General features: G+C 33.4%; 2 protein-coding genes across 2 annotated transcripts; one reads left to right on the forward strand and one right to left on the reverse strand.

Moving 5' to 3' along the window:
* Positions 1 to 125: 125 nt before the first annotated feature.
* On the reverse strand, positions 126 to 6,127 carry LOC134274063 (polycomb group RING finger protein 3-like; the record flags this gene model as incomplete). Its single annotated transcript, XM_062756301.1, has 10 exons — positions 6,076 to 6,127; positions 5,133 to 5,243; positions 4,699 to 4,840; positions 2,565 to 2,661; positions 2,382 to 2,437; positions 1,627 to 1,680; positions 1,223 to 1,388; positions 832 to 856; positions 322 to 423; positions 126 to 221 (listed from the first exon to the last, which is right to left on the reverse strand). Coding segments are annotated over exons 1-10 (861 nt in total), but the record flags the coding sequence as incomplete, so codon positions are not given.
* Positions 6,128 to 6,185: 58 nt separating this feature from the next.
* LOC134274061 (nucleolar protein 56-like) lies at positions 6,186 to 18,030 on the forward strand. The gene is made up of 10 exons (XM_062756299.1): positions 6,186 to 6,207; positions 9,107 to 9,314; positions 9,867 to 10,034; positions 10,227 to 10,425; positions 10,785 to 10,972; positions 11,348 to 11,499; positions 11,764 to 11,864; positions 14,588 to 14,736; positions 16,934 to 17,055; positions 17,272 to 18,030. The coding sequence occupies exons 1-10, from the start codon at positions 6,205 to 6,207 to the stop codon at positions 17,602 to 17,604; spliced, it is 1,623 nt and encodes a 540-aa protein (XP_062612283.1). The 5' UTR covers positions 6,186 to 6,204; the 3' UTR covers positions 17,605 to 18,030.
* The last annotated feature ends 784 nt before the right edge of the window (positions 18,031 to 18,814 follow it).

The raw sequence follows: 18,814 nt of genomic DNA on the forward strand, positions 1-18,814 counted from the left end.
ATCAAACAGTCCTAAAACACAGAAAGCAGTACCTGTTAGTGAGCAGATTATTTTTTGCAATATAGAAAAAAAACATGGAAATCAACTTTCAGCATATTTTTTAAAATCCCTCTGTGATGTCTCACCTGTCCCTCATAATAAGTGTCTCTGATACTCTCCAGGGTGGTTTCTGTATCTAGGGACTCTAAACAACCAATTTCCTCAGGATGAAAAATGTCAACCTATACAAATTACCATTGTATTTAAGAAATATTTTTTGTCAGTTATTTGAAAACCTGTACATTCTGATTACAAAAAAAAATAATAAAATGGTTAACTTACATCATAAACATTGCCAAGATGTAGTTTCTTTTGTATGAAGCTTATGACATTCCCTACTGTGGCCCTTTTGGTGACCCGTACAAATTGCTTCTCAAGGTCAAACTGAAACAAATAAACGCACTTGGACCATATAAACACCTCTATAAATTGAATTTTGGGAGTTAATCTTTGGTTCAAAACTCTTTGTCTGACTTATAAGTGAGTTATAAAAGGATGGTATTTTATAGGGTCAATCCCTATAATGTAGGCTTAAAAAATACAACTGACTAACTGGCAGACTGACTTATAGGTAAGGCGACTTATAGGCGAACCAAATTACAGGCAAGTATGATACAGATTACAGTATGTTGAAAGTTTATGCTGTTATGCTGTTTCAAGAAAATATTGCAATTATTTCTTTTTTAAAACAATATACTTTAAGTTTATTTGGACTAGATTTTTCAAAATTATAAAAATCAAGAAGTAAAATACCGGTACATTTATTTTAAAAAAACAAAACAAAAGGTATACCTCATCATCTGAATCATCATTCTCACTGAAACGAAAAAATTACATTCATAAATGATGCAAAAAAATTCTGTGTCTGAGTTTCATTTCTAACTGAAAAAAGAAGAAACTAAATGCAGAAGATTATAGAAAGATTATAGAAATTAGAAAATAGGGATTTACTTTAATAAATGCTAGTAAATATACAAACAAAAACATTGTAATATGTATATTTGTAAAATCACTTAAATATTAACAATATTACTCCTTTAACATTTTAATTAGGTTTTATGACATTACAGAATGAAGCTGTCTTATTTTGTATACTAATGCTTTGCACTAACCGAAGTTTTACGTTTATAAACCATAATACTAATTTGACCTAACTTTTATCTTTACTAACAATTATGCTCACCTGATCTGAGTTAGAACTAAAGAGACAAATAAGGGCTTGAAGTTTCCAAGCTGTGGGTCCTTCTTCTTTTTCCGTATGTACTCACTAGGGAGAGGGGGCTGGTCTGTCCTGGGGGGTGGGGTTCTTGGAGGAGAGGGAGGCAACTGAAGTTTGGGAAGGATCACCTCTACAATAATTTAAATACATGTACTGAATTAAAAATTTTGATCAGAAAAGAGTTTGAAGTGTTGAGATGAATATTATTGTAATAAAATAAAAGTACATTTATGTTTTACTGTAAACCAACTTTTATTAGTGTGCGAGAAATATCTGCGAGCTTCGCGACCCACTTTCACTCACAAATATTAATTGTCACAAATATTTATTTTGCTTTGTATTTGTTTCCTATTTTGTATTTGTTTTACCTCCAGTCTCCTGTTCATGTTTTTCATAAAATTCTATCTCTCTTTTTTGCTCCACTGAAAAATTAAAATACTCAAATAAGTTATCTTCAATATTGATACAATGTTTGTAATTAATAATTTTAAATGGAACCAAACATTTTTTTTCACACAAGTAGAATGTGTATTTCTCAGGTAAATTTAATTCTCTCATATCAATGTTAATGAAAGAAAAAGTGAACAAGATCACATATCCCACGCTCCCCTAAAACTAGTTGTGCTGAAATTGCCGAAAAAAATAAAGAAATCCCAATTTTCTGGCAATATGCACATCTTCACATTGTGTCCTAAAAATCTGCAAAGTTTGACCAAATTCTGTGCAGCGGTTTATGAGAAGTTGCGCTGACAAACTGTTCATCTCTATATTCAAGGTATGGCTAAAAATCTAAGTTGAAAAGTGCCGAATTCACAGAAAAATAAAGGTCTGGAATTGAAATTTCCTGGTAAGATGCACATATACACACTGTGTACTAAATATCTGCAAAGTTTGAGCAAATTCTGTGCAGCGGTTTAAGAGGAGTTGCGCTGACTAAGAAAAAACCGGACTGATGGACTAACCGGCTGGATGGACAGGTCATAAACATTATACCTCATGCAACTTGTTACATGGGGTATAATAATAAACATATATATAGCACAAAAAATTATGAGAAACTAGTGTCATTACGATTATTATTTTATTTTAAATTTCAACTTAAACATGTTAAACTTGATCTCACCTTCAGCTACTTTAGGTAAAAGTCTGTAAACTATGTCTTGTAAAGTACTGTCATGTCTGAAGTATAGCAGAAATTAAACGAAAATCAAATGCATTTAAGATGATAAATGGATCTGTTTTCTACAATCCATGTTTTCAAACAACATTGGGTAAATTTGTAATACACTTTTTGTCTTTGATTTACCTGATGTGTACAAAAGGGTCAGTGGGGTGAATAGGAGCATCACAAGTTGGACATGTTAAGTGTCTCTCTGTGTAGCGGACAATGCAGGTCTTGCAAACTAAAAATTAAACAAAAATTCAGAAAATATTCCCATAAAGAAGCATAAAACATTGCTTCATACTGTATACAGGGAAATTTTCGCCCCGTTTTATTTTCCTCCCAATCGCCCTAACCTCGGCTGGGCAAAATTAACAAGAGGCCCATGGGCCACATCGCTCACCCGAGCAATGTGGCTAGGAAAAAGTAGAAATTGTAAACTTACAATACTATAGAAAAGTGTAAAACCAAAAGTTTGGCCCCGCCCTACCCCCGGGGGTCATGATTTGAACAAACCTGAATCTACACTACCTGAGGATGCATCCATATAAATATGAGCAATTATGGCTTTGCTGTTCTTGAGAAAAAGTTTTTTAAAAAGTTTTCCTATATATTTCTATATAAAACTTTGGTCGGCCATTGTGGCCCCGCCCTACCCCCCGGGGTCAAGATTGGAACAAACTTGAATCTACACTACCTGGGGATGCTTCCACATAAATATTAGCAATTATGGCTTTGCTGTTCTTGAGAAGAAGTTTTTTAAAGAATTTTCCTATATTTTTCTATATAAAAATTTGGTCGGCCATTGCAGCCCCGCCCTACCCCCAGGGGTCATGATTTGAACAAATTTGAATCTACACACCTGGGGATGCTTCCATATAAATATGAGCAATTATGGCTTTGCTGTTCTTAAGAAGAAGATTTTTAAAGAATTTTCCTATATATTTCTATATAAAACTTTGGTCGGTCATTGTGGCCCCGCCCTATCCCCGGGGGTCATGATTTGAACACATTTGAATCTACACTACCTGGGGATGCTTCCATATAAATATTAGCAATTATGGCTTTGCTGTTCTTAAGAAGAAGATTTTTAAAGAATTTTCCTATATATTTCTATATAAAACTTTGGTTGGCCATTGTGGCCCCCCTTACCCCCGGGGGTCATCATTGGAACAAACTTGAATCTACGCTAGTTTGGGATGCTTCCATATAAATATGAGCAATTATGTCTTTGCTGTTCTTGAGAAGAAGATTTTTAAAGAATTTTCCTATATATTTCTATATAAAACTTTGGTCGGCCATTGTGGCCCCGCCCTACCCCCGGGGGTCATGATAGGAACAAACTTGAATCTGCACTACCTGGGGATGCTTCCATATAAATATGAGCAATCATGGCTTTGCTGTTCTTGAGAAGAAGATTTTTAAAGAATTTTCCTATATATTTCTATATAAAACTTTGGTTGGCCATTGTGGCCCCGCCCTACCCCCGGGGGTCATGATTTGAACAAACTTGAATCTACACTACCTGGGGATGCTTCCATATAAATATGAGCAATTATGGCTTTGCTGTTCTTGAGAAGAAGATTTTTAAAGAATTTTCCTATATATTTCTATGTAAAACTTTGGTCGGCCATTGTGGCCCCGCCCTACCCCCGGGGGTCATGATTTGAACAAACTTGAATCTACACTACCTGAGGATGTTTCCCCATAAGTTTCATCTTTCCTGGCACAGTGGTTCTTGAGAAGAAGATTTTTAAAACATACCACCAAATCTTCACTAATTCTCAATTATCTCCCCTTGAATGAGGGCGTGACCCTTCATTTGAACAAACTTGAATCCCCTTCACCCAAGGATGCTTTGTGGCAAGTTTGGTTGAAATTGGCCCAGCGGTTCTTCAGAAGAAGTTGAAAATGTGAAAAGTTTACAGACAGACAGACGGACAGACAGACAGACAGACGGACGCCGGACAAAATGTGATCAGAAAAGCTCACTTGAGCCTTCGGCTCAGGTGAGCTAAAAAGGGGCGAATTCAAAGAATACAGTATAATTTCAAGCAAAACTGTGACTGGGCAAATTCAAATCGGGGCAAAATTGTTTGCAAATGTAAAAGGGTAAAAATAAGGCGGGGCAAAAATAACCCTGTATACAGTATTAATATCTGACAACAATGAAATGTGAACAAGTTTTAAAATATACTGTCAGCATTTAACTACAGTAATTTTGAACTGTTGGTTGTACTTGTGGGTAAAGATAAAGAGTATTATATTGTATATTTACAGGTGTGCATGCACTCTGTAATGGTGGAAGCTTCATACAGGTAACCTCCACAGAGAGCACAGGTGATGTAGGGGTTCAGCTCCCTCAGCTGTAGGATAATGGGCTCCTTACTCAGACTTGGGGCTTCTGGAAGTAGCTTAAGCTGCAAGATAATATTCGTAGCTAGAACATACCTTTAGATCCCTTTAATCCAACTGACAAAACATGGGTGTACAAATATACCTCCAATGTGTCAGCTGGTTTAGAGCAATCTAAAGACCTGTGGCTGGAACAGTGTGAGCATTCATTTCAAAAAAGAAAGTTTAAAAATTCTCAAAAATTACTGTAATCTTGATAACGTGATGTGCTTAGACATACATTGAGGGTACCTTATGACATAATAAACTTCTGATAAAAAGATATATAAACCTGTGCCTCATCCTGGATATAAATACCTGTTCCAATAAGGATGTTGGTTCAGGTGTCGTCTCTGGTTTAGATACACTTTCGGTATGGTCAGATGACAGATTTATCTTTTCTGTTTCACTAGACAGCTCATCAACTTCCTGATTTATTTTTAAATAAAAACAAATTAATAGACTGGTTCACAATAACTGTGGCACTACTCTTTTGCAGGGCAAACTGGTATATTTAAGTGAAATGTAATGTAAATTTATCATTTAATATATGTCATTAAACTATCTATCAATGAAAAAATTGTTATGAATTTGCCTTGCAAAAAAAGAAGCACTTTAATTATTTTGAAAGGGTTAATTTCCAGTCAAGATCTGAATAATATAATTAATTCTAACAGTCTTAACTTTAGGCGTTTGCAATTCTTTACATATCATATTTACATTTTCTCAGCGAGAATCGTAGGGACTAAAATTTTGGTTTGGACGCCAAAATGAAGATTAATGATATAAATTTTTAAACATGAAAATCGTTTAGATCTACTTTCATTGTAGTTTGACACAATTATTTTTTCATTACAAGCGTTAGAACTGAAATACGTTATAACTGTTTATTTATTACAAGTTCATTATCAACATCATAAGAATGAATTTTTAAAAAGGCAAAACGTTTACTAATCTGGCTAAACATTTCAGTGAAATGTTTAGTCAGATCACAGGGGCATCTGATCCCTCTGTTCTCTACTTCACGTATAAAAATACACGTGTATTTTTATATGTGAAGTAGAGAACAGAGTGGATAAGATGCCCCTGTGGTCAGATTAGAATCAGTTTCTGTGCTTATTGCAAAAATCATTTGTTTGTGCATTCGTTTGATATATAAGAGTAATCAAATCTAATCTGTTTACGGCTGAAATTCCCAATGAAAACACACAATATAGCAGGTAAATTTATGTAAAACTGTATCGAAACATTCAACACTCACAGTGGCAGCCATTTTGAAGGTTTAACCGAACTTGTCCATAAGATGAATTTCAATTGGATAATAGGGCGGAAGTTCAGAATTTTATCCAATCAGGTGCATTTTGACAATTAGTCATAAAATGTTGTGAAAATGGTGAGTAAACACGTGGGAATGAAAAATTACAGCTTTTCTTTATAAACTAAGCTAAACTTTTTGAAAAATTACTAATCTAAAGATTTATTTATGTAAAGTTATATTCATAAATCACATCACATTACCGCTCTGTCATAATTATTTTTGTTTTTCCTATGGCATGAAAGAAAAAAGGAAAGGGGGGGTTAAATTTGTACTACTTTTACTATGAAATAATAAAAAAAGATTTCAAGTTGGTATTTGTACATTGTATCAGAATTAACATGAGCTCTAGAGCTCATTAACCTTCTATCACAGCTAAAATACCACTGAAATAACAATAGTCAACAAAATTAAGCATGCAAAAAAACATTCAGTTACATATGTAACACACAAATAGTGAATTATCATGTATTCTCGTCGACAGTTCCATTTTATGTTGCAACAGTTGCTAAATGCCCAAACTATTATCATTTTTAAAGCCTTAAGCATGGGTTTCAAAAGTAATGAATTGATTTTTAGACGGTGGCTATTTATAGCCACAGGCTATAGCTGCTGGTCTGTGTAAACACACAGGGACCCTAGCGGCGATTTTTGCAAAGTCAAAATAATGAAAGTAGACTGATTTCAATGTTTGAACTAAAATGTACATAGGTAACAAATACATTGAAGTTATTTTAAAGACATTTCGTTGATGGATACAAAGCCTAACTCCTGATCATTGCCGTTATCAGTATTTCTCGCCTCATGAATATTCATTACACTGAACTAAACTAACTCGTACACCAACCGACTCGTATATTCGTGTGCAAACTACACATGTCAACTCGTACACGAATTTCTCGTTTTTTCTTACATGTTCGAAAAATCATTTTCTAAAATTACCGAATATTTGTTGAAAAATATAACTCTGAAATCAAATGCTAGTAATAAATAATTGCTAAACAACACACGGCTGTTTTTTTTACTGAAATACTGCTTTGTGGATTTTTTAAAAAATAAAAATTGGATAGTTTAATGTAATTTAACAAAGACTTTTGATTGTTTCTTGTATCTGTTTTCAATGCTATATTACTAAAACGAAGATATGTATTCTAGGAAAGAAGAAAAAAAAATCACTACATCTTAATCAGTTCGTAGTGACGGTTGTTGGAGGTAAATGATGCCATAAAATTTGCTATGTTTATCATCATTTTAGTTTTTGAAAATAAGACTTTGTTTGATTATCTCGGACACAAAAACGACTTAACGTGTAATTTGTCAAATTTATAATTACAAAGGCTATAACAGACACAATTTACCCATATATTTCATTCCTATTTATTAGATACTCTAGTGTGCCTCTAATAAATTTAACCGAAAATATACGAAAAAGGAACTCAAATACGTGTGCATGAATTAATACTAGTATTAGGATTTTTATGTGATTTTAGCTGAATCATATAAAAAGGAATGTGGCTTTGGACTGAATATCGGTCAGTCTTCTAGTGTGTTCATCAAGCAGTAAATATGCACTTGGACTCGCAGGGACGTTGCATATTAGAATATTACGTATGAGAAATAACATAATCGCAAACCACGGCGAAAACTTATAAGATATTCAATTCTGGGGAAAGCTCCATACGTATATATACAGACTCTGATCGTGACTTGAGACGACGGAAAATAGAGACAGAAAAATATTTTGTTATTCTGTTTTTTTCTCTTTTTTCGAGCAGTATACGAGGGTTGTCGTGTACAAAGCGTTTTTTCTCGTAAAATAGTGGGCACTGCCATATTAAATTTTTAACAAGTATTTTATCATATTTTAATGTATCTGAATTCTTTTTATACACTTTAGACAAAAAATGATACTTTATCAACATGCTTTAATGTTACACACGATAAAAACCCCGGTTATGAAAATAATACGAGTATTGTTTCTAAATAAAAGTCTTCAATAGATTTTGGTCTGGAAAGCAGTTCAGTTTTTTCCTCTTTAGTGTAATAGAGAAATGGGAGTTTTCTAAGATAATTGTTTTAATCAAATCCAAGGGTAGAACAAACAGCTACAGAAATAGCGAAAGGCGCTGACAATGTTGATAGCCAAAATATGTATAAGATTATTTAGTTGAATGATAGCAAAAATATTTATCCATAACTTTAGTACTAATAAATCTTCACAAGGCCCCTTTTGTGTGCGATATTTGATTCTGACTGTTTTTTTTTGAAGAATTCAGGGAAACTCAAATATGTGCATCAATGATATTCCTTGATTTAAGTTGGAATTATCTAACATGTTTTTATCAAAGAGGAAACTTGACGCTGCTTTAGACACTTTGACATTATCATCCGTAACACATTAAATGAAATCTTATAATTTGCAATTGTTTATTTATAAATGCATATACCTATTTGAAGTTTGCTGTTTTTTTTATGACAAAAATACTTAAGATAGTGCGTAAACATTCTAGATTACAGTGAGAATTCATCACAATTTACTTTTTAGTACAAAAATATAAATTTATATATTAGAATACAGGTAGATATTTTGTGAAAAATCGGAATAAAATTTAAAATAATTCCCAATTCATTTTACAAAAACTTAAAATGTTTTATCTTATTTACTGCAAGTCGTCATCTGACGTTACGGTAGCGGGTTTGCTTTGGACTCACGAACTTGTACATGTAGTTCTCGGGACAAGCCGTTAAACCGGGTCCGTAGGACATTTATCATTTTAACGATAGATCATTCTATCTAACGGACTTGAAGAAGTCCATCCTTACGTAGCGGATTCGACTCCCACTGCGTGACATGGATATTGGCCTTTAATTCAGATTAAGATCCCGTGTCGCAGTAATTGCTAGCCAGAAAAATTAACAAAATCATTCATGCCACCGTCTTTCAGTACTCACAGTACTTTGATTTTTTTATTTGTAGCCACAGTCATTATTTGTTTTGTATGAGCATGCCTCCGGGTATGGCCTATTCCGAGTTAAGGAGTTTGAAGAGGTGGCTACATTTATTCCGGTGGTGGAGAAGAGTACAGTTGATGTCAGCAAATTCCAGTCCATCGTCAAGCTGGTTGCCTTTGCACCATTTAAGAGTGGAACCAATGCACTCGATAACATGAACAGTATCTCGGAAGGTAAACACTAAACAGGTCATTAAAAAATGCTTGCTTGTACATTCTGGGTAATTTTGCTTAATATTTTGAACATTTATTTATTCTTTCATGTGAATTTGTCGAATCTGATTTGCGGAGAAACACTTTTAGATCCATAAGAGTATTGACATAATTTGACTGTGAAGAATCCATGCACCTCAGTCCACTCTTATAATAGTATTTAGTTGTACAGAATATTAAGTGTATTACAGTTAATATTGCATAAAGTTGAGGGTATAACCTTAAAAAATTTCACTTCAAGAAAACCATTAAATTAAATTGTCAACAGAGGGGTAGCCCCTTGGTTGACTTTGATTCTTTGGGTGAAAACTTTCAATTTACCCTTGAACCACATGCAATATTTATATAATAAACCATAATTATTTATTTTTCATTAGGTTAGTAGGTTATTATATCCCAGTGGAATTTTGGCAATTGGTCTCAATGTGCAACCTGTTAATGGAATTTGAAAATCTCTAGTCACTTTGACGGTATCAAAGATTACTGTATATGTACAATTATATCATGTTAAAGGGGTTCTTCATGAGGATCTACATGTTTTCCTGGAGTCCAATGTTCCCAAGGGAGGAAAGAAAGACAAAGTGGTTTTGGGGGTTGCAGATGCTAAAATAGGAGCTGCCATCACAGAAGAGCTTGGGATTAAGTGCACTCATATTGGGGTGGTTCCAGAAGTGATCAGAGGTATTGTGTTTTGTAAACACAAAGACAAAAGTTGAGATTAAAAAAATTAAGAGCTGATATACATGTTAAGGGTTAAACTTGTTTGGTTTATGGGTTAAAAGAATTTGTTTCTGACTGTTTAAACAAAAACCTTATTAATTTTAGAAGTGTATATTTTATTGGAACTGAAAATGTTGTCTTGTTTTGTAACAGGAATACGACTTCACTTCCCAAACATGGTAAAGGGCCTAACAGAGGTGTCTTCAGCCAAAGCTCAACTCGGTCTGGGTCACAGCTACTCCAGGGCAAAGGTCAAGTTCAATGTCAATAGGGCGGATAACATGATCATCCAGAGCATCAGCTTAATGGACCAGCTGGACAAGAATATCAACACATTTTCTATGAGGATGAGGTAAGTCAATAGTGCTTTTCTCCATTCAAAGAGAGTAAGGTTTATTCGGTTTTGCGTATTTGTGCAAGTATTTTTGTCAAAATTAAATTTTTTTGTTTGGGTTTGATAACTAATGGTAAAATTTAAATTTTGGCAGGAAAAATAAACAGGAAAGAAACCTTGAGATTAATATTTTTTTGAAGGGAGATGTAGAGGGGTTGAAAATTAGCTAACTTAGTACATATTTAATTCAAAGTCATATACTTTTGAGGTCTACTGTGTGATCCTATCATTTAGTACACTTATAAGAGATGTTCTAAGAAACAGTAATGTATGCATTTCGAGAAAAAAGGATTTAATAATGTTTGATTCTGTTTCAGAGAGTGGTACTCGTATCATTTCCCAGAACTGGTAAAAATCATCTCGGACAATTACTTGTATGCCAAGGTGGTCAGGTTGATTGGGAACAGGAAGGAGTTTACTGATGAGTCCCTGGAACAGCTGGAGGAACTCGTGATGGACAGCGGCAAGGCTCAGGCCATACTGGACGCCAGCCGATCATCCATGGGTCAGCAGGGATTTTTTTCTTTGAATTAATTTTAAAATCTTTTAGTGAACTAAGTACTTGTATTCTTGATGTTTCCCATTATTTACAATTTGTGACTTTGAAATCAATCTGCAAATATTGATTTATATGACCTATTAGTATTCTCTACAAATATAATGCAAAATAAATAATACATGTGTTTGCAAGTTTAAGAACGTTGCGAAAACTCAAGGATATTTCTCACAGGCAAATAAAAGTTGGTTTATAGTACATGTGTATTATTAGAAATTGCTGGTGCAAAGTAAATTTTTTTCAAGAAACATTTTTCATCACACACCATTTTGCCATGGTTTTACTGTGTAGCTAAAATTAGCCGTCATGATTTTCAATTCACAGGAATGGATATCTCCCCAATTGATCTGATGAACATTGAGGCCTTCACTGCTAAAGTGATTTCATTAACAGAGTACAGGAAAGGACTGGCTGACTATCTCAGGAGCAAAATGAAAGCCGTGGCTCCTAATTTGGGAACTCTCATTGGTGATCAGGTCAGAAATAAACCAGAAGAAGTCAATAGACATTTTGTAGAAGCCTACTATTTTTGTTTATACACAATGTACAGTAGCAAAATGCTTTCTTGAATTGTCAACACTTAAAAATTATCTAATTTAAATGAGAGTGACTTTGGGTATTTTAATAAACAAAATTTATGAAATGATCATCTTTGTAAAGAAATATTAAAATTGATAAAGCTTGTTCTGTTTTGGTATTGGAATATCACTATAGTATAATTTATGTCTTCTTTACTGCAGGTTGGGGCTCGCCTGATTGCACATGCAGGCAGTTTAACAAATCTGGCCAAATATCCAGCATCTACAGTGCAGATTTTGGGAGCTGAAAAGGCACTGTTTAGGTACTGTTAGCACAAGGACAAGATTTAATCTCAAAAGATATAAAATGAACAGATTAAAAAGTTTTTTTTTTTTTTTTTTTTTTTTTTTCTCTCTTTTATTAAAACATGGTACATAAATAATTCATTGTACACAAAAAGCATAATACATTCATTTCATATCTATTTGAACATCAAAATCACAAGTAATTGCCTATTTCTAGATATAAATTATCATTAATTACATGAGCCTTCCTTAGAATTACGTTTTGTAGACAAAGACAATTTTTTATCTTATTTCGAAAAATTTCTGTATACATATTTTCTTTTTCAAATCTACATTTCATTTTATATTTATAAATGTTAAAACATATAAATGACAATAAATTATTCAATCTCGTTGTTTTTGAATTGATTTCGTTATAAAAACCTAGTACAAGTATTTTCCATGTGACTTCAAAACCCAAAAATAAACTAATTTTTTTCCATATATTTTCACAGAGTTTACATTTGTACAAGAGATGTTCATTGTCGTCAACAACCATACAATATTCACAATAAGGTTCTACATCTTTGTTCCATTTACTTACATTTAGATTGTTATTCAATATGCAATTCAGCAATTTATAATTGAATTCAGCAACATTTTTTTCATACATATACTTAATTTTAGCTAGATATACATTTTTCCAGATATATTTGTAACTAAGATCGAAAGTCTTTTGCCACATATTTTCATAAACTGATCTTTGAAATTTAATGTTTACCAGAATTGAATAATAAAAATCACATTTAAGATTTTCTAGAGTTCTTACGCTATTATCTCTAAATAAAAATGACACTTGGTTTTTAATATTAACAAATTTGGCATATGTACAATCAAAATTGTTTTTGTATTCCCTGAGTACTTTTTTTATCATGATATATTCACAAAATATATTGTTTTTCTTTTCCAGTATATTGTAAAAGTGTTCAATACTAGAAAGTTTCCATCATTATCAAAAAGATCTTTGATATATAGAATATTACTTTTTATCCAGTTTTCAAAACAAAGAGGTTTAGAATCATACTGAAATAAATTATTGTTCCAAATGAATTCTGATAAAAATTGGTCTCTCTTTAAAGTACAAATTTGTTTAACTTTTTTACATTTATTGAAAGCAGAAAGGACCTCACCATAAAAAAGTGGTATTCTTATCATCTTAAAAAAATCATTATTTTCAAAGTTACATACACTTGTTTTAACAATATCATTAACTGATAGGTTTTTAAGATTAAGAATATTGTTCAACATCTTACATATTATATTTTCTTTATCTAATAATCGTTTTATCCAAGAGGCTTTTGCTGCAGTAAATTTACTCTCTATATCAACAATACCTATTCCACCTTGGTCAACTCTACCGATTAGCGTATTTCTTTTTATCCTATCTTTTTTCTTCCATATAAAATTATATACAAGTTTTGATACTTTTTTAAAGAATTCTTTTTTTGGATTTGATAAAATAAAAGCATTATATACCAATTTAGATAATGCTAGTGTATTAATTATGGTACATTTTCCGAAGATTGTTAAGTTTCGCCTTCTCCAAACACTCAGTATTCTTTCAAGTTTCTCCAATTTATTTGTCCAGTTCATATCATAACAAAAATCCTTATCATGGCCGAGATATATACCTAATGATTTTACATGGCTTTTAGCAATTTTTACACCAAAAATATGATTTTCATTTAAATACCTTTCAATAAATTTTCCTGTTAATAAACATTCTGTTTTGTCCAAATTCAATTTCGGGCCTGCGACTTTGCTAAATTCACGTATTGTTTCTAAAGCTTTTTTCATTGAATTAGTGTCTTTCAATAGATTAGTGCAATCATCTGCATGTTGAACGATTTTTAAATTTCCATTATCACCTGGCGATAAACCTATTATTTCTTCATTATTTTTAAGCTGAACTGCTAGTATTTCTAGCACAAAAATAAATAAAAGCGCTGATACAGGACAGCCTTGTCTAATCCCTCTTTGCATTTCACATGATTTTGACATCCAGCCATTATTTTTAACTTTAAAAGTTGGTTTGAAGTATAATGTCTTTATCATCTTGATAAAGTTTTCTCCAAAATTAAATTTTTCTAAAGTTTTGTACATGAAGTTATATTCAACAGAATCAAAAGCTTTTTCAAAATCAAGAAAGAGCAAAATACCATCAATATCATTATTTGTACAATATTCAAATATGTCTAATATTATTCTTGCGTTCTCCCCAATGTATGTACCTTTAATATAAGCACTCTGTTCACTACTAATTATTCAGATTAAAAAGTTTCTTTAGGACTGTATTTCCTCTTTGAATTTCCTGCCAAAATATGGTTGAAATATTGCTGACTCAGCATTAAACAATATACAATCAATTTCTTTTTTGAATTTTATTTTGCATCTACGATACTTTATTTAGTAGAGTTGAATCTGTAATTATGCTTGTGTGGTTTTCCAATAAAGGTTAGACATTATAATGATTTTTAACCCTCTGAAATAAAATTGTAGGGAATTATCAATATGCTGGGTACATACTATCGTGCACTCTTTCGATGCTGCATTTGACTGACATTCATTTTATATCTATAGATTAAGCTTATCATTTAGATTGATTTTGAGTTTTCTCAAAACCAAATTTAATCACAAACATACCTAGTACACATGCAATAAATGTAAAACTATCTAAATAGTTGACTGATTGCTTTCAAAGGGCCATTAAAACCAAGGGAAATACTCCCAAGTATGGGCTTATCTTCCACTCCACATTCATTGGTCGAGCTGCAGCCAAAAACAAAGGGAGGATTTCCAGATACCTAGCCAACAAGTGTTCCATTGCCTCACGCATTGATTGTTTCTCAGGTGAGGAAATATCAGATGAAAGTTAAATTATACAAGTTTTACTTACCTTTATTCAGCAATTTTGAGCTTACTTGAACGGGATATCAAGTGAGCTATTCTGATAAAAGTTTGTGTAAGTTGTAGTTTTAGATCACATTAGCCAAAGACTTAAATGAGTTTTTCTGATCAAAGGGTGCCCTGCATCCATCTTTTTAGCTCACCTGAGCCAAAAGCTCAAGTGAGCTTTTCTGATCAAAATTTGTCCGTTGTCGTCGTCGTTGTCGTCGTCATCGTCGTTGTAAACTTTTCACATTTTCATCTTCTTCTCAAGAACCACTGGGCCAATTTCAACCAAACTTGCTACAAAGACGTATCCTTGGGTAAAGGGGATTCAAGTTTGTTCAAATGAAGGGCCACGCCCTATTCCAAGGGGAGATAATTATGAATTAGAGAAAAATTAATGGCATTTTTCAAAAATCTTCTTCTCAAGAACCACTGGGCCAGGAAAGATGAAACTCATGTGGAATCATCCTCATGTAGTGTAGATTCAAATTTGTTCAAATCATGACCCCTGGGGGTAGGGTGGGGCCAAAATGGCCGTTCAAAGTTTTATGTAGGAATATATAGGAAAAATCTTCTCAAGAACCACTGGGCCAGAAAAGATGAAATCATGTGGAATCATCCTCATGTAGTGTAGATTCAAGTTTGTCCAAATCATGACCCCGGGGGTAGGGTGGGGCCAAAATGGCCGATCAAAGTTTTACATAGGAATACATAGGAAAAATCTTTAAAAATCTTCTTCTCAAGAACCACTGGGCCAGAAAAGATGAAAGTCATGTGGAATCATCCTCAGGTAGTGTAGATTCAAGTTTGTTCAATTCATGACCCCCGGGGGTTGGGTGGGGCCAAAATGGCCGATCAAAGTTTTACATAGGAATATATAGGAAAAATCTTTAAAAATCTTCTTCTCAAGAACCACTGGGCCAGGAAAGATGAAACTCATGTGGAATCATCCTCATGTAGTGTAGATTCAAGTTTGTTCAAATCATAACTGCCGGGGGTAGGGTGGGGCCAAAATGGCCAATCCAAGTTTACCATAGGAATATATAGGAAAAATCTTAAAAATCTTCTTCTCAAGAACCATTGAGACAGGAAAGATGAAACTCATGTGAAATTAACCTCAGGTAGTGTAGATTCAAGTTTGTCCAAATCATGACCCCCGGGGGTAGGGTGGGGCCAAAATGGCCGATCAAAGTTTTACATAGGAATATATAGGGAAACCTTTTAAAACCCTCTTTTCAAGTACTTCAAATCCATGCTTAGTGATATCTATATGGAATCATCCTTAGGTAGTGTAGATTCTAGTTTGTTCAAACCATGACCCCCCCCCCCCCCCCCCCCCCCCCCCGGGAGGTTAAAATTCAAGCCCTTCAAGCCCCCCCCCCCCCCCCCCCCCCCCCCCACCCAGTAAACTTTCAGTTCTGATCTGATATGTGCTTTTTCCTAGCAAATTGCTCAGGTGAGCGATGTAGCCCCTGGGCCTCTTGTTTGTGTACTTTTCACATTTTTGACTTCTAGAGAATCACTTGGCCAATTTCAACCAAACTTGTCACAAAGCATCTCTAGGTTAAGGGTATTCATATTTGCTCAAATGAGGAACCACTCCTTCTTTCAAGAGATAGTTAAGAATTATTGAAAACTTAAAGACATCTTTAAAATTCTTCTCAAGAACTGCTGGGCCAAAAATATGAAACATACCTGAAAACCTCATGTTGTAGCGTAGAATTGTTTTAATTTGTTTTGTTTATCCAACATATTTTTAGGGAAAATTATGAAATTTTTTATTGAAATCATTGTAAAAATTTCCTGTAAAAATGTTATATTTGCATGATACTGTAAATCACTTTTTATTCGCGAGGACTTTATTTTCGCGTAATTACGTGAGACAGTATGCTCGCGAAAATTTCATTCTCGCGTATAATAGAATTCCTTAAGATTTTATAGAGCAATGACCACAATTCGTGAAAATTTTGTCTAGCTTATAAAAAGTCAATGACTATCTCGCGAAAATAAGGTGTCGCGAAAATTAAGTGATCTACAGTATTTTGGGGGAATATTGTGATATATTGCAGTATGAAATTTTCAGCAGTATACATTTCTACTCTGATTACAGCCATTTGATTAATGACTAATTTCTTCTTTCTATTTCTAAATGTAGAGATCCCTACTCAGGTATTTGGGGACCATCTAAAACAGCAAGTGGAGGACCGCCTTAAGTTTTTGGATACGGGGGAGGCACCTCAGAAAAACATTGACGTAATGCATGAAGCAGTGCAAGAGGTGAGCCCTGGTAGTTTTTATTGAAAACAGTAAAGGAGAGAGGTCTTCATGATGAGTATTGAAGTAGTTCTTCAGATTTTACAAACAGATTCACTGATAGATAATAATTTCCATGTTTTATTCATGGTGTACAAATGCAGTTCTGTTAAATGATATTTTTCTAAGTAGCATTGCTACTTAAGAAGAAAATACTGAATCTTGAAACTAATGTTGCAGGCAGCAGTTGTTCAGGCTAAAGTAGCAAAGAAAGAGAAGAAGAAAAAGAAGAAAGAGAAGAGGAAGTCCTCAGCTGATGATACCCTAGATACGACACAGGAGGCGGATACCACACAGGAAATGGACATTTCACAGGAGGAGCCCAAGAAAAAGAAGAAGAAGAACAAGAGAAAGTCTGAGGGTGAGGGCCTGGATACCACCCAGGAGATGGACACCACCCAAGAGGAGGAGCCACCCAAGAAGAAGAAGAAGAAAAAGCCCAAGGTGGAGGCTGAGGAAGAAGAGTCGGAGGAGGAGGTGTCAAAGAAGAAGAAAAAGAAGAAGAACAAGTAATGGTTTTAAGATGAGAAGTATGCTCTCTGACCAGGGAAAAAATATATTGTACATCTTACTTAAATGATGTAAATGATTACTTAAGTAATGGTTTTTTAGAGGAGAAATGTTTTCTCTAATCTGTGAGAGAACAGATTCGTACAGCTTACCAATTTAGGTTTAAACCCATAGTAACATGGAGGAGTCTTCTTTTTAGACATTTTATCGGCTTCATTTTGTTGAAGATGTGCTAATTTTATAAAGATAATGCTTGATTGGGTACATGCTGTTATAGTATATTCTGTGTTTACTTTGGTTACAGTCTTTTTGTTTTAATATGATGAAATGTTATTGTTAAGATCAAGCAATAAAAAGAACTTTAATAGTAACTGTGCAGTAAAGTGTAATGTTACATAGTTAGGAAAATTTCTTGAAATCAGTTAGATTTTTAAAAAAAATCTGTCCATTCTAGATGCTCACTTAGGCTCTCCAAGTGTAATTTTCCTGTTGTTTTTCATTGGCACTTAGAATATCAATTTTCAGTGTCTCTAAATTGATGTCACTAGATTATTTCTGAGAAGATTTTTTCCTGAAATTTGGGTCTTGTGCAAAAAAACAATGTACTGTAAAAACTTAAATTTTCTTGGGCTATTGTCAATATAAAATTATAAATTTATTTCCTTGATTGTTCTGCAACACACTTATCAAAAGTCATTGTAAAAAAATAAAAATAAATGAAGGGTTCATTTAAATTTCCTATTTTTTGAATGCACTTGTTGTGAGGTTTTATGAATGTTTGTAAAACTGATGTAAACAATTATGTAAATGGTAACAAATTATAAATGAAAAATTTTCAGATGTTCAGCTTTATAATTTAACAGGAAAGAACCTCTAAACAATACAATTCTGGGAAAAGGACATAATCTCATTAGAGTTAGTTATGTATTGAATATGATGCATTCTTAGTTTCAGGAAATGGACAGGGAATAGGAAATTAAAGCTTAAAAGCTGCAGACAAAATAACCCACAATGAAGTTCATTTATAGAACTTGGAGAGGGATTTTGAGTGTTGAGGGTGCGAAAGACTTTACAGGGAACTTGGGGATTTAAAATAAAATGAATGTTCCTAACTCCATCAAATAAGAATTAGCGGTATGTCGATATAAAAGTGATAAAAGGAGTTCTTGAAATTTTCCCAAATATATTTTTTCACTACTAGAATTTTTTTTCA

This window comes from Saccostrea cucullata, unplaced genomic scaffold (assembly GCF_032062105.1).
Source record: "Saccostrea cucullata isolate Sc308-1 unplaced genomic scaffold, CSIRO_AGI_Scuc_v1 ctg7793, whole genome shotgun sequence".
Taxonomy (NCBI): domain Eukaryota; kingdom Metazoa; phylum Mollusca; class Bivalvia; order Ostreida; family Ostreidae; genus Saccostrea; species Saccostrea cuccullata.